The 25,216-nt window shown below is 37.3% G+C and overlaps 1 protein-coding gene across 3 annotated transcripts in view; it reads right to left on the reverse strand.

The window, feature by feature from the left end:
- Positions 1-5,471: 5,471 nt before the first annotated feature.
- LOC124160864 (extracellular sulfatase SULF-1 homolog) overlaps positions 5,472-25,216 on the reverse strand; it is a 197,937-nt gene continuing 178,192 nt past the window's right edge. For 2 of the 3 annotated variants that reach the window (XM_046536969.1, XM_046536970.1), the window contains 9 exons: positions 24,571-24,729; positions 23,478-23,590; positions 22,839-23,087; positions 21,205-21,511; positions 19,209-19,431; positions 18,431-18,618; positions 17,566-17,697; positions 16,979-17,188; positions 5,472-10,350 (listed from right to left, as the gene is read on the reverse strand). In XM_046536969.1, coding sequence (XP_046392925.1) covers positions 10,163-10,350; positions 16,979-17,188; positions 17,566-17,697; positions 18,431-18,618; positions 19,209-19,431; positions 21,205-21,511; positions 22,839-23,087; positions 23,478-23,590; positions 24,571-24,729 — 1,769 coding nt within the window. In that variant the 3' untranslated portion in view covers positions 5,472-10,162. Of the gene's footprint in view, positions 10,351-12,568; positions 12,645-16,978; positions 17,189-17,565; positions 17,698-18,430; positions 18,619-19,208; positions 19,432-21,204; positions 21,512-22,838; positions 23,088-23,477; positions 23,591-24,570; positions 24,730-25,216 lie in introns of all 3 variants that reach the window. The other variant, XM_046536971.1, reaches the window with a different exon arrangement.

Here is a 25,216-nt window from a genome sequence, read left to right on the forward strand (position 1 = left end):
AACTTGCCTGCGGTTAGTAATTCCTATTGGCAAGGTTAGTACAATGGAAAAATAAAAAAATGCAATGAGTCGTCCTGACGAGTGACCCCATTCATTTTATTAATCTAGATACTTACTTTTATTATCCCTGATAGTACGAGGAAATAAAGGCAATTTAAAAATATATCCCCATCCCCATAAAGCCTTTACTCCTTACCGGGGAATTCGGTAGTCCTCTTCGGAAAATTTTAGGAAACTGCATGCACGAAAAAGATTTTTCTCGATTCTCTCTTTCATAAACAAGATAAAAGTTAATGAAAATTAGATTTTCGCATTAAAAAATACAGTGAAAAGTTATAATTTCAGGTGTAAAGCTTGTAAATTTTAAAAGGTAGTAAAATTCTCTCATATATCTAGAAAATGCTTTCCTTGACGCTGCACTGAAATTTAAAAAAAGGCTAAAAAATAACCTTACGATTAACCTCTTCACAAAATCAGCAGGTTCTCTAATACCTTCATTTATTTTCACATAATATTTTATCGCTATTCTGTAAAGAAAGCTACCAATGAAATCGCAAAATTTTATAATTGCAATAATCTTAGGTTCAAGTAATTACTTATAACGCGGGGAAAGCATTTTCATTGAAAACTTCAAAACTTGTTGTTTATTTATGTTGTACGTATATCCCCATACATTCAAGACCGAAGCCACCGCAGCAAACAGAGAAGTCTTTTTTCCGTGGATGGCACTGCTGCACAAGGAGTTCCTAAGGAACGGAGCCCCTTACCGAGTACTGAATACGTCAAATTGCCAGATATACCACCCAAATATTCGGAGTAGCATTAAGTTAGGAACGTTTTCAGGGAAAGATCTTGATCTTCGAACTGAAAAGCGGGAAGTATTCGATAAAAATACGTTAAATTTACGTTTACAAATACTATTATCTGTTGCTATGCACAAAAACAAACGTACTCTTCACTTTTATCACCCCGATGAGGCCAAAGGGATTTTCTGATGGTAAATATATATGTTTAATGATTGTGGTCATCACTTCGTGCAGCTCCCATTTGACCGCGGTTTCACGAGTGGGCTATTGCCACCGCTCCACCGCGCACCTTTCAAAAGCCTAACTTAGAATATACATATACAGAATATGGTACCTCATGAAGTAGGACTGACAGCTGATATGTATGGAGAACAGCGCAGGGCGGCCAGATTCCTGATGAGTCGTAACAGATAAATAGTTTAGTGTTACCAATATGTTTGGCGAGTTAGGATGGGGATATATTTTTTAATTGCCTTTATTTCCTCGTACTATCAGGGATAATAAAAGTATCTAGATTAATAAAATGTATGGCATCTCTCGTCAGGACTCATTGCATTTTTTTTATTTTACTATTTATTAGGTACTATTTTTCCAAATGTAAAACATCTTGGTTGAAACGCTCACTGTGTTCATCTATAACAGCGCTGAGTTTTGGTGGAAAAAGGCAAGGTGTGAGTCGAGAAATTATTTTAAAAAATCATATTGCAGCTCATTTTTTGGTACAATTAATTATATGAGCCACCAGATCATGATAATTTTCAGCCATGATATTTCCTAAAGAATGTCCAGATACATTTCTGAATGCGTTCCACGCGCTTTTTTCCGTTGACCTCAATTGCTGTTGAAATTCCGAATCCTTCAGCGCTTCCCTAATCTGTGGCCCGATACAAATTCCTTCTTTGATCTTTGCCTCACTTAATTGAAGGACTTTTTGTTTCAAATAAGAAAAATCAGCACTATATTTGTCCATTGCTTTGACAAAATTGAAAAAGTCCTCATTTCATATGCAGACGTGGAAAAAGAATATTTTTTGGATCGGCCCAAGGCTGATAAAGGACATTTTTGGATCCAGGAACGAGTTCTTTATGTTCCGGAAAATTTTTCTTTCAAGTAATAATTCTTTTCTGTCTCTTATATCCCACTCGCAGATGAAGCAACAACATTTCGCATAACCAAGCTGTAAGCATAGTCAAATTGCAATTACTTTTAAGTGGCCTCAAATTTTCCATTTATATTTTTCGTAGTGATTTTTTTCTTAAAGTAACTGCATATTCTCGTAAAATTCTTTCATTTCAGTTTAATGAGTTAACAGTATTAATGGGAGCTCATTGCCATTATGTAAGAGATTAGTCTTTAATATAACCTAGGAGGAGTAAATGAACAAACGTAATCATCTGTGTTGAATTCAAAATTAAGAGTATCCATAACGGAGAGAACATCATTGCAAAAATCAAATGGTTTTCTAGAGAAAAAATCAATTCCAATTTGCCATGGCGAGATCGAGACATTAAAAGTTTCGTATGTGGATCCAGAATTTCCAACCAATCTTTAGGACCAATCGTGGTCCTAATATTTCACCCTACTTTTTTGATAAAATTTTAACCGTGTACTTGATCATTTAAATTCTCTTGCGCTATAAAATGAGGTCCATCAGATGTACTCGCTCCAAAATTTGGGTCCTCCGAGTTTCCGAATCCTTCCTCATCACGTTCTCGATTACTTTCTGAATCTTCGCTAAGACTAACATTCTCCACTGGTTCCGGCTCTTGTACATTTTCAGAGTGAGGGAACATTAGTATCGCTGATTCAAAGTTGTCTGGATATTTTACTGTGTGTTTTGACTTCAGTGTAATCCGTTTCATTTTTTCAACAAAAATAACAGTCTGAAGAAGGATCCGCCAAATCATGGGAATGGCAAATTCCTTATGACGCTGTCCCTTAGTCCAACCAGTAAGAAGCCCTACACTGGTGCCTCACAACACATGGGGAGTCCATCCTTTATCTTGGACTCCCAACAGGCAGTCAAAAAAAGCTTATGTATGAAAAAGGGAGTAATTTTCCACCTTTGAGCCTTAAAAGTAATTTCAACGTAAACATAACAAAAGTCATCTGGATGGTTCACGCACTATCTCGGCTTGAATAAAGCTAAGCCACTTCTCAGCGATTACATTATAATAAGCTGTAATTTCCTGCGATCAATAGTTTCCTCAAACTTTTCTGAAACAACTCGGTTGAAACCAATTTGATTCCAATGTGCATCACTCTTTTATATTTTGAATTCATAAGTTAGAAGCAAGATTATTCCATGCAAGCTAAATTTTAATGCGCCATTGTGGGTACTTAAGCACTGCATTTTTAATCAAGAGAAACTCACGATTCCCCAAAAAATATAGGGGGTAGGATGTGCCGCGTAAGTTCAGTCCTACTGGACTACAGTCTACGCCAGAGAGAGGCTCACGGGCGCCGCGCCGATTACATTACAGCTACAGCTGCATCTACATAATAACCTGCGAGCCACGTCTAGGGTGTTTAACAGGGGAGCACGCATTAGGAACCGCCGACGACCAGAGACCGGAAGTCTTAGCCACTGAATGTTTGTCCAACCATACATGCGTCGGCAGTGGATTTGCGCAAATAAATAATTTTCACGGGCACAAAAAAGCGAGTCACAGCGGATGCAGTATCGCGCGATTGTCAACAAACACCCACGTCAATCTTAGCGATGATACGACGTTTTTTCTTAAAAGACCGTAAATACTGCAATGGGAGATAGATAAAAGTATGCATACAACTAAACTTCCTGTTGAAAATAAGATTTTTTCTTGAAAAAGATCTATTACGTCAATCAATAACTTGTATTGGAGTACGATTTCACCGTTGATTAAATAGAAGAAAATGTTTTCGCAGTATTGAGAATCGGATATCTTTTATTCGTCCGGTCTTTTTCGGAGTGATCCGAAATTATTATGCTCGTTCTAGAGGTTATTTTATAAATATTTATTGGCGCAAATCATCATGGGACACGTGACACATGGGTGATACTAACATCCGTGAGGAATGATGTCTTCCGATTTCCCCTCTTTGGTGGGTCCACGGTAGCTCACAATGCTATATAAGCAGAGGCCCACAGCATTTCCAAGTCACTTTTCCCAGGACTGCGGAATTGAGAAGACCAGATGCATATGATCCAGAATCATCCCATATGATGTATTCGGTAGTATTCAAACTCAATGAATACGCCAATGCTTGCAGTATCTTTCACCTGATAGACTCATAATAATGTTACTGTAAGTATATTTAAATACGAAATAATGAATAAACGGCCTAAATGTTTGCTTCACATTGCTGGCATCTGGAAATTTTCATATCAATACGTTACATTATACTTCATTGCGTTGGATTTATTAACACTTTGGGTGCCAAGGGCGTAATATTACGCCACGTAAAATTCTTCGATTTTTGTTACCTACGTAATTTTACGCCATCCGTCTCTTGAAAAATCGTAGCCTGCCATTTTTCAACTTAGTGGTGCTAACCTCTAAATAAACAAATGAAAAAAACGATAGAAAAAAGACTTTTCGATGAACGAGTTTTCTGGGCATCATGCCCTCATGGCGATAGACAACTCGTTCATCGAAACATCGGCCAAGATGGAGTTGGAGAACCTGACCCGGTGGAAATCCTGAGTAACCTTCCACAATTCTATACGCCAGTAAAGCCTGTGATCATTCTTCGCTTTTGCTTAATGTTAAATTATTAGAGTCAAAATGTATTTCCAGGAATGTCATTTTTCAAAAATTTTCTCAGCCCCCCTGTTACCCTGAAGGGGGGTCGTCACCCCAGGCAGGGGCGCAGCTAAGAATTAAGGCTAGGGGGGGTTTTAGGCGCAACTAATACTTATAGGAGTGGGGGTATTGCATACCCACCAGGGTAAGCAGGAATTGCAGGGGCCCTCCTCCAGAAAATTTTCGTGAATAATGGTTCAAAATGGCGAGTTTTACAGCTTTCTATGGGATATTTGATTAATCCTTACACTATTCTATAAGTAATACTGATCGAAAGAAGTAAAATGCTTTAAACTTAAAAATTTCTCTGAGCTCTGTTGGGGGGGGTTTATCCTTCCAAACCCCCCCTTGCTGTGCCACTGACCCCAGGCCATCCCATCCCCCAAAGTATACTCCTAGTTACACCACAGGTCTACACACATGCGGACGCACATAGATGTCAATGTTGTGGAGCAGGATATGAAACGATCCTGTGCTCATTATACAGAAATCGATTTTTCCATTGTTTGTCGCTCAGCTTGTCTAAAAAATCCTACTATGTGACCATGAGTTTCAAGTTCGAAAATTCCCACTTCTCTGGGTACAATCCTTCTGGAGACACGCTGGGTGACCTCCTGGTATATGATATTCCTATATATGATTGGATAATTTTGTATGCATATTATGAACCTCATTATAATATCACATTGAACCTTTCAGCCTTCCAAAGCCTTCTACTCCAACCAGACATTGACAAAATGTTATAATTAAAAGTATTTATTAAAGATCTGAAGTTTAATGGGTAGCATGCTAGTACATACATATTACGTACTCTAATCAGTGACATCGTCACTACCCATAACACGAACAATGCTTTCTAAAATCAAAGACTGTAAAGGAATTAAAATTCTCCAATTTCATTACTAACTTAAGCTTTTATACAAATAAATCATAAGAAAGGTTTACATTTCATGTATATTAAATAAATTATTGAAACATTTACAGACAACATCTGAAATACAGCACAATTATGCCTACATGAATATTTATATCCATTCTCCTTCCATGGCACATTCAGAATAAATATACACTATGAAAGATATCAGGTGAATTAATGGCATAAAAACAATTTGAAATTTTTTTTTGTAAAGTGAATAACTGCTGACCAGAAAGAAAGAGGGAATTTTGATCTCTAAGGCCAATCTTTTTTCACAATCATAAGAGTTTGTATTTTATATTGTTGCCGACCAAAATTAAATCAGATAACTTTACTCATAGTCATGACAGTGAAACCTTGTCAGTATATTCCAAAGACCATTACATTCATACATATCCATCAAAAATTCCTAATCTATGCCATCTTAAGATAACCATCTTACATTCCACAGTAAGAATGTATGGTGCATTAAAGTATTCACTTCCTTTATTTATTTTGGAACAAAGAGGAATCAACATAAACCCAAGATAATAAGGGCAATCATTTTCAATGCAAGGAAGGCTATGGGCATATTAGTGGATCCTTATGAGATTGGCAATCATTGTATTATTCCATCCATTTTTCATAAACCATACTTTATGGTGCACCCAATGAGAGTAAAATCTTTCTCTGTAACTTAATTCCTTGAGCTGCAAAAAGAGTTTACTTGATACATGCAAGGAAAAAATATTGATCAATTATTAAAGGCCCACATTAATTCAGATTTTGAAATTATTAAGCCAATCCTATCACTAGAAAATGTGTGAAGGAACATCAGTTTTTCCTAATAAAATCCCTCATTATCTATCCAAAACTCTTTGAGTGATAAACAAAAAAATCTTAATTAAGCCTATTAAATTAAATTATTGTTCTCTTGTAATCCAATAATATTGGATTAATGATGCATTAATATAACAATTAAATACACTGCTCACCATTGAGATTTCAAGACAATTTTTTTTCGATATACAAAAATTCTTATGTTTCACCCACAGAATGTTTGTTCATCATAATGATTACAGTCACAAGGTTTCACCTCTATTAAAATCTTCCGGCATACTATTCAATAAATTATCAATTTTAAAGAAAATATTTGAAAATAATCAAAGTTTTTTCCATAAATTCTTATATGACCCATGATATGAAAATAATGTCAACATTCTTCATTCCTCTAAAACTTTAAATAGGTATATATTTAGTCCTAACTATTACTCTGGGGTAGGAGTGAATCATAGGTACCCGCATACCCACCATTTGTCTGTTGCCAGTGCCTTACTATATGTACTCAAATACCCAGATACCCATAGGAATAGGAATAGAAAAATACCTTATGCCCTGAGACATATAGTTAAATGCCTCTGTGACTCTCATTAACCTTGATGAATACAAAATGTATCCTTGGGTACATACTGACATCCATGCATTCGAGTACCAAGACAAATGCATAGGTATGCCAATACCTGTCCAAATAATTGATCATTGGTATTCAAGTACATTTTGCACTCTCCCACTCCAGAGTACAGCAAAATGCATGACAAATTAAAAATATATATATGTCACCAGTGTCTCTATTTGCTGAATCTGCCCACTTAAGAATGTGTACATGAATGATGAAGCACAATTTTCCTAACTTTAAATTCACAAGTCCATGGTATATTTTGCTTTTTCTAAAGTAACATAGATATTTTGACACAAGTCAAGAGAAAATTAATAAGAGCCTGCAGCATTGAATTTATTGAAACTGGCAATTTTATTAATCTCATTGTCCTCAATGGTCACAACTTTCAGCAATGTGAATTATTAATCACTTTACTCATGTATCCAAAAATTACTTCTCAATCAATAATTTTAGTTTATTTGCTCATTTTTGAGGAAAACAATTGACTCAGGTCACAGGCTTTGTCACTCACCAATTTCACTAGTCGTAAAAGGGTGAATATGTTTGTGATAATGGAATACTTTGACTGACTTACTCATACAGACTTCCAATTTGTCAAGACAGTAACAGTAAATAGCTCCAGAGTTCCACCAAACTAGAGAGAAAACTTTGTGTTTCCGTGATGAGTAGACAATTCTTATTACCCCTTCATGAATCATATTATTTTATTCATTAGGGGCTTAAAATGTTTTCATGCACTGTAAAACATTTAAATGAAAGGGCATCAATTATATGTCATTTGATTAAATCATCATTGGATTTTCTACGCACCATTTCCATACCCAGTACCCCTAACACTCCCCTTCTCTCTTTCCTATTGTTCTTTCCCATACAAAGAACTAGTTTTTCAACGGAATGGGCACAATAGATCAATGTAATGATGGGCCAGGAATATACAGTGAAATTGCTATGCAAATAATCATGAATGGAAATGGATTATTTATGCCTTTTGATTTTCCATTTGGGATTCCCCCATTACAATTTGACCTGTCTGCTAACCTTAGAATTCGATGGTAGCAGTATCCAGAGGTAATTTTTCAGATTGCTGAGGCAAGCCAGCATCCATAACCATAATATCTGTGGTGAGAATCTGTCACTGGCCATTGAAAATTGAGCATAAAGCATAAAAAGTAACAAAACAGGGGTGAAAGATAGAGTATACACCCAGGAATGAAATAAATTTATGGAGATTCACGATTTTATTTCAAGCAGACTCAATGTCAGCACAATGGTGTGGACTTGGTGTTGGTGTCAGCAGCCTTCAGGTCTAATCAGGACAGAAAATCAAAGCTCTAGCGCATGCCATAATAAATTCTATCTCTAGGCATATTGCCTGTGTAATGACTTTGAATGTTTGCCATCCATACTTTTGTTGAGCCTACTTTTGGAATAATTTTCTTTGAATACCAGGTGGATTTGTAGTTTGATCCATCACATTGTGCCCTCTAAAAATGCCTAGCACAAATTTTCAAATGCATTCCAATGATTGCCATCAATGCACCTTTTCGGTTTGGCTCAATCAAAAGGAGATTATAATTCTCTCTCCCAATTCTAACAGCACAAGATAAATGCAATGAAGTACGAAACATAGAAGACAGAAGAAGTGGACACAATAATATCATTTTACGATTGAGCAATAGCTACCACATTATTTGCGGATTGCACAGAAAAATGCAATATGTACCTGGTTATGATAACCAGGAACTACATCAGGGAACTGACTATGTTAAAATTTCTGACAAAATGGATCCATTTCAATCAAAGTATTTTTGGACAAAATTATGTCTATTCCAGAAGAGAAAAAATAGGCCCAAAAAGGATGATTTACAAGTGCATTAGAAAAGACATAGAGGGAATGTGATGTAGCAACAGAATTACTCCAAACACAGATTCAAATATATGCATCCTTATTGCTAAACAAACATACACTGAATACAAAATCCTAATAGATGTCTTAAGTTATTCATAAATAAGAAATGAACAGTTCGGTCCACATTCCAACATAAATATACATAACTGTTATTCTTTGGAATCCATAGATTTCCAGGAGCACTTAGTAAGCCACACTAATGTTCTTACCTCAATGCTGCTAGAAGCCACTTCATAATATCAAAGCAGTAGGACCATTTTTAGAGAGACATAATTTCGGGCAGATACAACATCTAAAATTCCTCACACAATTGACTATGTTGATCTGTTGTGAAGTTTTATCACATATTGTCCTAAAAAATAAAGACTCCTGTTCATGCCTACAGACTAAAAGATGCTTGGGTCAGTCACGCATTTGATATGATATTTCACAGACATACAAAAAAAGCTTCAACTAAGTCCTTGACTGCACTCACCTTCTGCAAAATCAGAGGCCCAAAGAGGCAAGCACCTATGACATCACACATAAAAAGCATAGCTTGAAACATTTTGATAGATCTTGTAGCTAAACGCTCCTCAAATTCTTCTTCAACCAACCTCCTTCCACTAAAAATGCACTAATGAGGAATTGCACAAACAGTTTTTACTGCACACAAGCAATCGATGGGTAACACACCACCTACTTCATACAGCCTTCAAAATGCATTTCCAACATACCTGCTTGGTAAATGCAGAAGGAACTCTACCTTGCGATCACACTTTGAGGTGACCCTCTTGCCTATCTCTGAGGAATGCTTTGTGCATATCATAATAGGTGATTCAGAGCAATAAATAAATACATTTACCAGAGTCCTACAGCCTGAAAAGCATTAAAGCACTCCTCACTGGGGTCCATTCTCTAAGAGAGTACATATTCCTTTGAAGAGAGTCCGACACTTTCTACCCAAGAGACATGATTCTCAAATTGGGGAAATCGACTAGTGGAATAAAGAATACACAGAACACTTTCCTACTCGCATTCTTGCAGAATACACATACAATGCTATTTCCTTGTCACCGCATAGACGGTGACTGGTGAATATATCACTGCTTCCTCACCCAGCATCGGCAGACATCCACCGACAAAGGGAGATGAACTAAAACCCAAGCAGGTTGCTTCCGTACACAAACTTCTGAGGGATGTTGAAAGCTTTTATCCCCACATTTGTTTAAGTCAACATCTTCCAAGCACTATTGAGTAACCTACAGAAAAAATGCAAGATTGTAGCTTAGGGTTTGGTGAGAGTTTTTTCCTCCAGAAGTTTGTGATTCAGCCAGCAAGTGCATCAGGTGAGTTCCTGAATGATGCCTGCCTCCATGTGGCTGACTGAATATTCCTGTGTCTCCTTCTGCCTTTGAGTTTCGGACCATTGCCGTTCTTACTGTCGATACCTTCTTCTCCTCTGTCTCCCATGTCTCCACTGTTTCTTCTTCCATGCCTTACGGTTCCTCCAATGTCTGACAGAAAAGAAGAAAGGAGTACATTTATTAACTCAAGTGTACCTCTTTAAGGTAATGGCACAGGGGGCACGTATAGGCTTATAAAATAGACAAGAATTGTAATATGGTTATCATTATGTTTTCTGTACTTACGACCCTCAATCATTAAATTTCATATTAAAAACTTTCATATTGAAATGAAGATAATACAATTTCGTACAGTAACTGGTGTATGTTGTTTTTGATTGCAAATATGAGAAGACTGTTTGACTGTCAGACACTTCCAGAAAAAAAATCCTGGATCTGCCCTCGATCTTTGGCATCCACAAAATACTCTTCCTTCTCCAGGACTAAGCCTTATTAACACATTCACCGTCATGGTTTTTAAGTAGGTACATATTTAGTAGTAGACATTAGCATTTTTCTAGTTATGTATAGTTGATTATAGTCACATAGAGATATCATTATATTGAATTTAAAACACATTTAATTCTATTTTGAGGTAATATGGCCATAATGACCACTTCAGTTGGGGTCCATGACAAGACAATCTCTCCCCGTAACCCTTGGAGTAAGAAATACCCTGGGATACAGTCGCTTTCTAGCCGGTCACTATGACTGTCATGGCAAGGCAGGAAGTTTCATTGCTGGTCACTATGACCAGCAGGTCAATGCATTAAAAAAATGGCATGTATGCAAGCCAAAAACTCTGAATATGAGATAAGATAGGTAAAAGTTTAGACAGTGAGGATAATGACGTTGTGTGGATTACCCAAATAACAGTATCTCTAAGCAGACAAATTAGGCCATTTGACTTCCTATTTCCTTTGTATTGCCTGAACCAACTCAAGCAATCCAATTATCCTTTCCTAAAAGCAGACAACCCCAGCATAAAATGCCTCAATAGAATAATGAAAAACCATGCTCTCCCACTTCCTCCCCTTCCTAGAATCCATATTTCGATTGGTGTTCTTCCAATTGTGTTCTTGTTGGGATTTTGTCTTGCACCAGAGGATGACTCGATGAGTTGAAATACATTGTGTGTTGAATAAATTTGTGGAAAAGTGCACCGATATTTCAACTATGGATAACTTCCACTACATTAAGTGCGAATCTGTTGATATAACTTAAAAATATAGGTGAGAGTATGTATTTGAGAAAAATGAAGCATGATAAAGCAGATAAACCATTCCAAACACTCCACATACAGCAGTAAAGCCTTTAAATTCAGAAAAGAAGAGGTACTCCCTTTTCCAATAAATTCCCCTGATGTTGGAGGAGGTTGCTTTTTGAAATAAAAATCAAATCAATTTTGGCCGAGATGAAACTCTCTGGAGCTTCTAACAAGGTTACAGTTACATGGCTCCAAAGAGCAATTTGGCCATTGACTCAACTGTAATTCTCAAGTGAGTTATTTAGTGCATAGAGAAATTATCCCCTCACTTATACAGCTCAGGTTGGTGAAGGAAGTGTGACCGGATTGATTGATATTCCTGTTTCCTTTTGATGTGTTGGATAATTGGTGCTCAGGTACAGCTTAGATGCCACCCTTTGTCATGGTTCATCCAGCACAACTACTATTAGGTAACAGATTGCAGGAATATCAATGAATCAGGCAGCACCTCCTCAACCAAACTGAATTATGTAAGTCAGACCAAAGTTTGTCAAAGCAAACCATGATGAAATGCATTCCCTGTGGATGACAGCAGAATCAGCAGTTGCCATGAAGGCATGCTGATGCTGATTTCTAACACCTCACTTGAAAAATAGGCGTTGTACTAATCCACTATTATTTTATCACGAAACTGTTCTCAGCACTTCAGTGCCATTTTCAAGGTGACTCCCTTGAAGAAGGCCTTGAAGTGTTGAAACCAGTTGGGTAAATCCCACTTCTGACACCATGTTGTACATTTTGGTTTTTTTTTTTTCATCCAATGTCTTACAAGAATGATTGACACAGCACAAATGACTACCATTAGTACATTACCGAGTACACCTCAGTAAAGGAGGCAGCACAAGTACATACATAGTGACATCTATGAATAAAAAAATCAATGTGGGATAGTACATAGACAATTTTTTTCAGTGCAATGGACTTCTTTAAAGAGATGGCCAAAGTTCTTTACCTAACACAGCCACCTCTAACCTGATTGGAGGCCCAAGAGTTTCATCCAATTCTTACCAGAAAAACCTTTGATCATTCAATTTTGTCAAGTGTAACACAAACTTTACTCACTTGGGCAATTTCTTCCGTTTTGTGGCCGCCACCAGGTCTGCATGGCCAATTGCAATGGAAGAAGGATCAGAGGGGTCTGCAAGCGTAGGAATGGAAACTATGTTAGAGGAGTTTCCAAAAGCCCAATCCAAATAATTAGCAAATGAGTACAATGAAATAGAAAAAAGAGGCAATGCCAAAGCAGAGATATCAGCAAGATAAGATAATACAGATTTAAAAAAAATGCATTATCATATCTTGTACAGAGAATGCTATGTTAAAAACATGCAGGAAAGAATTGGAAGTGCATATTTGACACACTACAAAGTGTTGGGAAATGACCTCCATCCACTCTCAGCTTGCTTTACTTCTTACCAAACATCAGCAATTAATTTAATAGGTAATTGCACTTGGAAAAAACTTTTATTAAAATAGAAGTATGGCATGTAACATGTTTTTATATGATTAATATATTCTACTCCACATGCAAGCATGAATTTGATTGAAACCATTAACACAGGCAGCTATGTAAGAGTAGAATAAAGGTGAAGGGTAAGCCATACAATAAGCAATTAAACTTGTACAGCTTACCTGGTATTTAAATCTTAAGAAAAGGAGAGCACAAGTCATAACACTGATATCATTCCACTATTAAGATGACTATATTAATCAAATATTAGGAATTATAAGCATCAGAGGGAAAGAATGAAACTAACATGAAGGATTCTGTGACTGCTGACCATCATTGATTCTTGATAATCTTTCCGGTGTAACTGGATTTTCTGAAGCTCAACAATTACAGTAAACTCTTGATTTTACGAAGCAGGATTTTACGAAGTTTTCGATTATACGAAGTGATTTTGCGGTCCCGGTGAAAAGCCTATGCTAAATACATGGCGCTATTCGATTATACGAAGTTTCGATTATACGAAATTTTTTGAATTTACGAACCTCGGCTCGGTCCCTAGGAGCAAATGGCATTCGTTTATACGAACTACGGCGAAAAATTTGTCAACAAAACTAGTTACGCCGGCGTAAGTAGCTAAAAAATCAGCGCTTCCAACTGTGGTCCATCAAAAGTGCGAAATCGTAAATGATAATGCAACTTTGGAGAGAAATGGGTCGCCAAAAATCTCACTGTGGGAATTAAGGGGGAGTAGGAGTTCAGTTAAAATATCGCGGCTGACATTATGCCCCTATTTACGTGCCTGTTCGTAAACATAGAATCGACAATAATTCGTAGTTTAACATGTCAGGAAGGTCGCGCGGAGTATTTCGTACACCCCTAATTAACCCTTTGCACTGCTGTGAACGTACTTCGAAGACTACTTGACTACTTTTCGCCGAAGCACTTCGAAGGGTCCCTAATCCGGGACCCTTTCCTCGACGAGCTCACCCTCGCTGGCCCCTGAAACTGGGCTATTTTTTAATGCGTTACCTGACGCAACCCTGGGTTTCAAAGGGCAAAGGTGCCATGGGGGGAAAAAGAGTAAAGTGCGTGTTACTGTGGGGCTGTGCGTCAACCAAACGGGCACGGACAAAATAAGCCCGTTGTCATTGGGAAATTTGAAAGGCCACGGTGCTTAAAACATGTAAAATTGGAAGCCCTCCCCGTTTTTTACCATGCAAATAAAAACAGCAGGATGACCCGAGAAATTTTCCAGCAAACGGTTATACGTCTACAGAGAAAAATTGCTGGAGAGAACAGCAAAATTGTTTCAATAATGGATAATGCCACCGTTCATAAATACGTGGAAGATCTAAAATTGGCTAATGTTCGAGTCCTCTTTTTACCCCCGAACTCGACTAGCAAGTCCCAGCCCTTGGACCAAGGCATTATCCAGGATTTTAAAGTCCTATACCGGAAGAAGCTTGAGCGGTATTGCTTGCGATGGATCGGTATGTATACATTCATCTATTTTGCTCATGTGCGTTTGGATATCGATTTAGATATTTTTATTCATAATTATCATTCTTTCAAATCTATTTGCTACTTTTATAAATGGGAACAGAAATTAATAACATCCCGAAATGGACGTTGATACATGCAATCCGCGCCATAATATCTTTTCGTGTATATATTGGCCTTTGTGAATGAACAACTTAAATATCTTAAGTACTGGGCTCTATTTACCGCCAATTTATGTTTCAGGCTTCTCGTAATGAAGACGCACTTCCAAGTCTAACCATGAACTTTCTTCTCACGCGCTTCCCCGTTCTCCCATGCTGGGGTTCTGTCTTTCCAAAGCCGTCCCTTCCCTCCTGCCGCCTTTGGCTGATCTTGCTGACACCCACCTTACGCATCCCAAACCCCTCCTTCCCCAGCATTTCCCATTCACTCCATCCCTAAGGAGACTGAGCTTGTGTGCGTCGCAAAAAAATACGGCCCCCAAAAGTAGACTGAGGCAGAGCTGAAGGCCATTTCCCCACCCTTCTTTGTCCTGCCTCCTTCACCAGTCCTTGTGCTGACCACACTTCTTCCCTCAGGCAATCCCCATCCCACTCTTATTCACCCCACCCACTGGGAACGTTCCCCGATTGTGGAGAAGGGCATGGTTCATCTTTACCTGCAACGGGGGAAAGTTATTAACCGGAGAGAGGCGGAAGAAGTATCTTCCACTATCGGGAAAATGGTGCCGCGCTTATAATTGTCTCTCTTCTTCTCAGCTGACTTTTCAATTGAAATTAATTTCTTTGCTCTTTCCACACTATATTTATTTACGATTATGGCGCGACTATTTTTTAGTGCTAAAACTAAGAAAATCTTTTCTCTATGTCAATGATCCTTCGCCTAACTTTCAATACGGCGGAGAAAGGAACACGAAAACTAAATGAGGTGACGGTACAGGTTTTTGCGTGTCATTTTTTGGGAATTCACGCTAGCGAACCAATACTTAACCACGTTGAGAAATGATAAAACGTCTCTTGTAGGAAAACAATCAATGTGGATAATAACGTTTCTATCTATATTTCTCCGATACTGTAAGATGTTTCTCCTGTCGTTTTCCGGTTGGAACCTTGCTCCTGTCGGCATAAAAGGAGAGAAACATACTATATGAACAGGTCACCTCACACCCGGTATGAAGAATACAGTCCTGATGAAGAATTAAGTCTTTTATGGCAACGTCTGCGAAGATGATGGAACACAGTAGTCGGACGGAGAACTCTAACAGAATTTACTTCAAATATTCGCCAGAAGATAATCACATCCTACGTTATTTATGATCGTAATTGAATCTCAGTGAAAATAGAGCACATTCTGCTGAAAATACGAAGTAACTCGAAATATTAACTTACGAAGGTTATTTTGGAAACGGACTAAGACCCTTGTTTTTCTTTTTTTTCTCGTCACTGAGCGATAGAGGGCGACATAAATGGCGGTTAGGCCGGCTGCCGCTAAAATTCCGTGGGTGTCAGAAACAAATATCTATCTTTTGCATACTTAATAGTAGCTATTGGCTCCTAACCACAAATTTATTACTGTTAATTCTTATAATAAACATTGCAATTCATTATTTGATTACGTTTTCTAAACTGGTTGGGAATTTCTTTAGCGATCGTTGATGTTGAAGTATGAACAAGAAATGGGAATTTTATGGTGGTATAATTATTTAACGATTTTTCACATCATAAATCGATAGCAAAAAGCCTTTTCTATGAATTATACCGAGAATAACCACCGAAAACATTTAAATAAGACCACTAAAGACAAAAAACGACGGAAGAAACAAAAGCGAACATTTTTTCGTGACTTATGAAAAAGGTTTGAATTTACGAAACTCGATTTTACGAAGTGACAATTTTCCGGTCCCACTGACTTCGTAAAATCAAGAGTTTACTGTATAACTGGACAAACATTTCAATTCCACTGACTGCCACACAAACTCGAGTTCTTTATTTACCGTACTATTTTAGCCCCAATGCAGAGCAAAACATCAGGGATGAGGGGTGATCGCACCTTTCAGGACACTTCACGAATATTCGTCAAATTCAGGCAGGCCCTTTGAAAGTGATGAGCTAAGTCGACCCTATAGTTATAGGAACAGGTAGTGGTGTACCACATTATTTACGGCCCTGCCACCTGCCATAGACCTTAAAAGCAGGTGATAGCTCTTTCCTATGCTTTGAATTGGGTGGCCAGAATATTTTTGCTCATTCACAGGTGTCAATAGACGCAGTGTACAAGATTCTATCGCTAAATCTACCACACCCAGTAGATCACTAAATACAATGCTTACTAGGCTTTTCATGGATGTAGATGATTATAGATGGTGGCAGAAGAATAGCAGAACATGGGACTACTTAAGAGAAGACAGTGGATACCGCTGTGCTTGTGAGTATAAATATCGGCTTTTGATATTTTAGAAGTAAAAAGAAATAGTAAAGATAGAAAAAGAGGACAGTGTTTTTTCAAAAGGGATTTTAGCTCACCCGCATCAAAGTTGAATTTTTTCTTCTTGTAGTTGGTTGATCCGTTGTTTGTTGGCTGCGCAGACAATCCATTTTGAGCATTCCCTTCCCCTGGTTGTCCACCACAATCCCTTGGACCCTTACAGCTCTTCATGTGCTCAAGCTGAGCCTTTAAAGATGCTAGCTCTGCTGACGTCAAGGTCTGTATTCTGTTCCACTGTTCAAATGGATCTGTGAATAATAAGGGTCTCAAGAAAATAAGAAAAATTTTTGGAAAAACTATATTTTATTTTTACATGAAAACCCTGCGATCATACAGTTGAAGGCACCAAAATATGAGTACAAACACATTTTGAAAAAAAAACCAAATAACGTAGAACCACGAACCACATGAAGGCAGCAATATTTGTAGAGGGAAAATTGAAAATGACATGATGAACAAATACTTTGTGGCATACAGTAGGTAGAGGATTAAATATTTGAAGAGCTCATAAATTCATGGACTCTACATGGTACCTCTGTTATAAAAAATTCCACAGTGGATTTCACTACAGTATTATAGCAAACCTGTGATTCATAGTTACTGCTCTTCCAATGCAATAACTTACCAATTCGGAGGTTGTAGAAGGTCAACAGTCCAGTCACAAATTCACAAAATAGAAAGTTGTGGGTTGCATTGATAGTCCTCAGGCACCAGTATGTGTTGTTGTTAGCATTCATACAGAAACAAAATGGTCCATCTAAGAGATAAGATTGGAGACAAGCGTTTAGTTTATAACTTGATTAATAAATCACTTTCAAAGCATTTGGAACACAATTTTCATTTTCTTGGAGGGTGTGGAATATCTTCATTCAAATAATATCTTGACATCTGACCCTCTGAGTGCCTTACAGACTTGTCTAACCCAACGAAAAAAATTCCAGGCTATTTTCCATAAAAACATAGGCCTTAGGAAATTTTTTTAAGGCCATTAGTATTCTAATAAATTTCCTAACATATTACCTGGTGTAATATACATTCTCTTCATTACAAAGTTGCCTCTATTTGAGAAAGTAAGCAAAAAATATTGTAAAGGTAAAATTATTTTATTTTTAAAGTTTCTTTTTGGAGATTTTTCCCTGACCAAAACCTAATTTCTTTGACATTTCCATGACTTCTCTGACCATTATGAACCCTGTCAAATAGTAAAGTTAGTACTGCTTCAGAGCAGATACAAGATTTTTTCAAGGGGTGGGTGCAAGCTTAGAGTTTTTTATCAGATGGGATAGGTGGTTGAATTCAAAGTATCCAGCAATATAAGAATGACAAGGGGAGAAGAGACTGGAGGAGGAGGGAGTATACCCCAGTATCCCACACATCAAAATGCTAAATCCACCCCTATTACTGCCAACCATCAATGGGAGGGTTTACAGTGACTAGCAAAATAAATCAAAGTTTTCTATGAGCTCACATTTTAGAACAAATTCACTAACCTGTCCAATATGGAGCAGTTCGCCAGTGGTCATTGTCATGGCTGAAACAATTCATTCTTTCTGATAAGCATTCCTTATCTTCCATTTTGGCCTTTCGACGCAATTTACGCTCCTTGCGTCGAATCCTCTCCTCCTTTATCTTGCGCCTCCTCTGCCTCTCCAGATCTTCCTCAGTGGGGAAATAATGCCTGCAAAAAATGATGTTCAAAGAATATTAGCATAAAGATTGTTTTTGCAAAGCTAGCACTTATTATGCTAGGTTCAAAATATCTCTGTAGTATGAGGGGCATGGCTGGAGCATGTGAGAGAGGGTGCCCTTTGTGCTAGCCCAGATGCAGATGGTGGAATCCACTGATTGGCAGTGTCAGATAAAGAGGAAGGGCTGGCTGTGTAGTGATTCGGAAATGGAAGATTTCCATTTCCCAAAATATGTTTAAATGTGCTATTAAGTGATGTTTCAGAATAGCCAACTCTGTGAAGGTATGACTTGGGATATGTACCTTCACTTTCGAGAATGGCTAACCTTCCTTTTCCCCTTCCTCTTTGTCAAAAGCATCCTAGTTTCACCTTTCAGGTGATTTGGAGGCTATGCACTGAATACTGTATAATCCAAACATTTAAGGGGGTTCAACCTCACTGATTATGTCCCTCCACCCCACTTGCTACAGCCTTGTCAATTACTTTTGAAATTGACTTTTTGGAAAATTTTGAAACTGATTAGGATTGCAAAAATTTACTTTGATCCCCAAAACAGAAATTTATTCGAGCATATTCTAACCTGTCCACATCACAGAAGCAATTGTCATCATCGTTGTCACCACCAAAGGTCACATGAGTCTTCTCATGGTTTTTCCTTCGTCTGTTTTCTCTGTGAGGGCTGTGGTGATGCTCCTCATGAGCAAATGAGGTTTCAGGTACTTTGAGCACAGGACTGTCAGTCACCATCCCATCAATTTTAAACTTTCTGTTTGGAATCACAGTGCCTTCTCTTCTGTTAGGAACTGTAAACAGAGATCAACAGAATAAAATACATAATACAACTATCCATCTCAAATCATAACACCACTAATTCTTCCTCAAAAATAAGCCCAAGTTCTTTATTCTAACATCTAAAAAAATTCAACTCATGATATAAGGTAAACTGAATATGATGTGGCAAAGACCAAAATTTAGGGCGCATTTAACTGTTTACAGATTGACACAGTCAAAAGATTAAATTTCTGTCTCACAAGTCACAACGATTAGCTTCAATAAGTGTCATCAACACTTAATCTGATAATCTTCACTACCAGTAAATGACTCCAGCTGATAAGGAAAATTTAATGAGCTATTCTAAAGAATCACAAATATTACCAATTACTCTTAAAAATACAGATATTGAGCAAAATATTAAACTCAATAGATTTTTTAAAAATAAAGAGAAGAAAGGGTAAATAAATTAACATTTTAGGGCAAAGATCGGAACTAAGCCTAATTCCACCATACTGCTGATCTCTAATTCACTCCAATACATGCACCATATAATACCATGAAAATCCCAAAATTTACTCAGTCAAGGACTCATTATGAAATGATATCATGTACTTTAAACCATTGGAACTCAATTTTCAGTGGTGTCACTGAACTCTTTTCACCATAAAGAACATTGGCAAAGAAGGAGGAACATTGCCTCATGCAGCAAAAATTATCTCTGGATGTCACCACCCTCAAATTCTACAGTTGGTTCAAAGGTCTAATAGAACATACAACTAAACTGATGGGTGATGCATCACCATCCACAGCCATTGAGCACAAATACACAGACAGTAAACCGACCCTATGTGATCTTTGGATCAGGGAACCTCAAGTGCCAGCCTATCCTGTAGAAAAGGATTAGAAATATCCAGGGCTGTCCCGAGCCCCATCAAAAAGCATTGATCATATTGGTACTCCATGCATCTAATGCTCACCAGCAAGCGCAGGAACATGGAACCTTCTGGGCCACTGTCCCAGGGATTTTGACCTAATAATGTCATCAACCACTGATGTTAGGCATCACTCTATCAATCAACGAGAACCAGTTGGCTAGTAAAGTCAGCAAACAAACCACACTGTGGTGGAGTGTCAAGTGTGAAGCTCCACCACAAGGGTCTATCTCCTGGTTGAGGTTACTGCCCTAAGTCCATGGCACAGCCATCAGTGCAAAGAAGACCTCAGCGCAAGCAGAAAAAGCATCACCTATTCACAGACACCATAGAATTCGAAAAAAAGTTGAAATGTAGGCTTTTGCGGTGAAATTCATTTGTATCAGAGGCTTTTGGGAGCAGCTACTTATTGTGCTTTGTCATGCGAGCTTTTGCAGTTGTTGCAGGTGGAATCCTCAGGTAGTAAAAATTGGATGTTGGCTGTCATTAGTATGCTCATCAACCTTCCTCACTCCACTAGAGTGGTGGAGGAAGGGTGACGAATATATAAATGACAACTAAATCCAATTTTTATTCATTGCCTGATGATGTGACCTTCAATGGCTGTGAAAGGTCACGTGACAAAGCACAATACACAGCTGCGCCAGAAAGCCTCCCATACTAAATGAAAAAGAATTCTTCTGCCAATCGATCAATGACAAGACATACATGAGACTAAGTTTGAACACTACCACCTTGGAATATCTCCATAACTGTTTAAGTTGTCATCCACAGTAAATGTGGTCCACCCTATATACAATCGTATTGTATTTGAAGTCGTTTAGACATCATCCCCATTGACCCCATCACACACAAATATAATATCCTCACCTTCTGAAACTGACTGAACTTGACTAGGACTTGAAGTAGTAATCACAGGTTCCAAAGTTGATCTCTCCACTGAAATTGATGACCCAGCAGTCGGATTCAATGTGGACACAACCGGAGAAAGTTGTGTCGTTGACGCAGGCAACACAAATGGTGTGGTCACTCTGTTAACAGATCCATTGCTCTGACTTGGTAACTGGGGTTTTCCAGGGGCCCAGTTATCACTATCCCAATCGTAAGCCATGTCTATGTCATCACCTTTCAATATGACGTCCAATGGCTTCTTTTCTTTCAAATGTCGCCGGATTTCCTGAAAAGGGAGGGATAGAATTAGTACATCCAACTTCCTCATTTCCAAAGAAAAATATGTGCATATATTGAAGTTGAAGTAGGCAACAGAATCTTCGAAACCAATCCAAGCCTGGCTCAGGTTAGATTTACTCAGATTTTTCTTCTGCATATTTTCATCTCCACAGCTCTACCCGAGTCAGCCAAAAAATTGGTCTCGTAAATAGAAATATTAATTCATTTAAAATGTAAAGAAGAGGTCATGCAAGCCTAAGAATGCAACTGTTTTTCAATGTTTAATTAGAAGAGAATTAGACCATAATCTAAGGTTGAAATCATTGAAATGAAATATTTTAGCAGCTTATGAATTTCTGTCATAGATCCTACCATCTATCTCTTTGCATATTTCAATATTACAGGGTTAGGCAGTATTGAGCGAGAATTTTGTGCTTCCATAGTAAATATTGCCTTCATTGTTGCACATTATATCACAGGTTAAACAGATAGATACACAGCCCAAAAATAGGCATTATAAAGTAATGCATCATCGTAGTTATATATTGTTATATTTTGCACATGCATTTGTAAGATATAATCAAAATATGTAGTTCTAAATTTACATAAGAAATAATTATACTCTAAACTTAAAATCTAATCTATGAGTTATATATTCATTAGTGGGAGACGAAAAATTAATTTCATTTACCATAAGCTGACCAGACCAAATACAAACAATAAAGGACATATCTTGCAGGACTACGGGAATGGAAATATCCCATTTTAATTACAAAATATAAGTTTATTTGCAAGTCAAAGGTTTCAACATAAGAATATCATTATATAAATCAGTTTTTGGTAATGACGTTCATAAATCAGAATCAGTGGCGTAGCCAGGAATTTCGTTAAGGTGGTTGAGGGGGTCCAAAACCAGGGGGAACATTAAAAAACAGGGTACTAAGTAGAGGGTTTGAAACTAATTTTAACACTTTTCATAATCAAAATAACTTCATTCGTTGAAGAAATATTTTGTAAATTCACGATTTCTCAATATTTTTTTTCTTTTTTGAAGTAAAACAATTGTTTTTATATTTTGGGGGGTTCGTACCCCCCCTGGCTACATCACTGGTCAGAATCATGGCCAGTGCAAATAAAGAGAAACACAATAATTTTCAATGCGACGTGTCTTTTCTAATCTTATGATTCAACAACATAAAGGCCTAAAACATTAAACTCTGTCGAAAGACTCGCAACCTTATCAATTTCAACACTCAGTATAGCTAAATAAATTCAATATGAGTTTAAAAAAATACAAATTTGGTCCAAACTTTAAAGAGAACTCTATTGCATACCTTAAGACCATCCAGCCGCAACCTCAGAGTTCGGATCTGTTTCTCAACCCTGGCCTTGCTACGCCTCCAAGCAAGTGGATTTTGGTAAACATTATGGCTGCAGTTGACATCACCATATCGCGTCACAGAGCATGCTGGAGGTAAGATGGACCCATTGCTGTTTCTCGGTGGGTAAACATCCAAGAACACTCCATGACCTTTCTGCTGCTGAGATCCTTGATGCATGCCATTGTGATGATGCTGAGCGATCTGTTTGGATAGAGAGAGTTCATCTTAAAAAGAATGAACACAACCATGATACAATATAAAGATATCTAAGGAGCATCATAAGGAGCATATCTGTGAGAAATTTAATATTAAATGAAGGTAAAATGGCCTATTTTATTCCAGGATGAACTTTATTCCCAAAAATTAAAACAATCAGGGAATTCTTAAATCCTACAATAAAGGGTTCTAAGAATGGAGTTGGGAGTAAAGACTTTCAGGTCCTTTACCCCACAGTGTCAACCTGCTTCGTAATGTTGAGGTAAATCTCTTAGGCAAGCTAGGTTCAAGGCAGTTTGTCCTCTCCTCATGCAATTTAAGATTCAGCAATTAGTATGCAGAAGGCTTCTACAATTTAATACACTAAAAAAATACCTGAAGTCCATGGAGTTCCTGACGAATGTCTTCCATTAGTGAGTCAACTTGGCTGCTGATGTCACTATCTTCCTGATTTGCTGGATTTCTGTCCAATCCTGATTTCTTGTCATCTGAGGAGCAAGAATAGCAGAATAACTGTAAACATTTGGAATTCCATGCACCATCTTTGTTGAACGTCATGATTTAAAATAAACTCTCAATGAATAAACTCAACAGAATCATTTTAGATGAGGTAAAAAATCATTTCACAGAATAAGAAAGTCTTCATGCTGCCGATATACTTTATTCAATGTGATCAATATCAATACAGAATCACTATGTTTAGGTGACTGATGTATATTATAAGATTCAACTAGGTTGTAATCAGTTACAGTAAACATGAGGACAGCTTAATGATGTTTTAAAGTCAATAACTTTCATTTAACAAAAGCAGTCCTATGAAAATGACCGTGAAAAATTAATCAAACACTATAAAAACCACACAAGAATTGAAAGAGAAAAAAACTAGAGACAATTCTCTAGGCTTAGTACTGATGAGTAACTCACTTTACTCCCACTCCCCTATTGACCCTTGTAATGCTTTCATTTCTTGACGTGTGAGCATAAATTCAAACAGCTTTATTCAAGAGATAGTAGGAATTTCCTCTAGTTCCATAAAGACAAATTTCATGGACCTTCATTTTTCCCGAGATTTTGCTATCATAATAGAATTTTTTCAAATCTAAAAGTCACTAACTCTTGCTTTACTTTTTGGTATTCCATTATAAGTTTTCCTGGATATCAGACAATTACTTATACCACTTATTTAAATAAGTGGTATAAGTAATTGTCTGATATCCAGGAAAACTTTTTAAAATCTTTTTGAAAATAATATATTGTGGTTAAAAATCACATAAATGTCATTTAAACATGGTTTTAATCAAAATCCTTGAAACTTTTTCAGATAAATATATATAATAATAACTGCTATTGACAAATCATATGCTTGTATTTGTATGTAGTTTTAACCAACTATGGTGAACAACAAGGCTCCATATTAAGACCACTATTATACATCATTTTCAATGGCGATCTCCAATGTATGACTTACCCGATGATGTCTTTGTCCTTGGTCGCCCCCGGGAACCCTCTGCCCTGTCACTTCCATTTCCCCCACCCCCACGCTTCCCACTGCCTCGCCTTCTGTTACCTCTAGTGTCAGCAGTTGGGTCCATTGTAGTGGTCAAATCCATACCAGCTCTGCTACCACCTGCACAGGGGAAAACAATACAATTCATTATTATGGGTTAGTTTCTCTGATTTTGCTCAGTATGAACTGATTAACACAGAGTGGATCTCTTCATTCATTAAATTAAAGGTACCTTTTCAGGTAAAAAATTGAATGAGTATACCTATGCATTTCAGCACAAACAATGCACCAAAGATAAATGCTCAGCATCAATATTTAGCAATTTTTGAGCAAGTCAACATCAACACTTCTCCCTCATTCCCAAAGTCTTTCTTTCTGATTATGATCATGAGGAATGGAATTTTTCACTAAGATCCATACTTGAAATTCATTGAGTAATTCTGTATATGAAAGAAAAAGATAAGTTATCACGAAAAAATAAAATCTTTCTCAATAAGTCATTCCCTCATTTAGATTAAGTTTAGTATAGCAAAATATAAAAATGCTGCCAACTTTTCATTAGTTAGTGATGTCTTAAGAGTTCCAGTTCATTATGTTGTTAGGGAAA

The sequence above is a fragment of the Ischnura elegans genome, chromosome 6, assembly GCF_921293095.1.
Source record: "Ischnura elegans chromosome 6, ioIscEleg1.1, whole genome shotgun sequence".
Classification (NCBI taxonomy): Eukaryota; Metazoa; Arthropoda; class Insecta; order Odonata; family Coenagrionidae; genus Ischnura; species Ischnura elegans.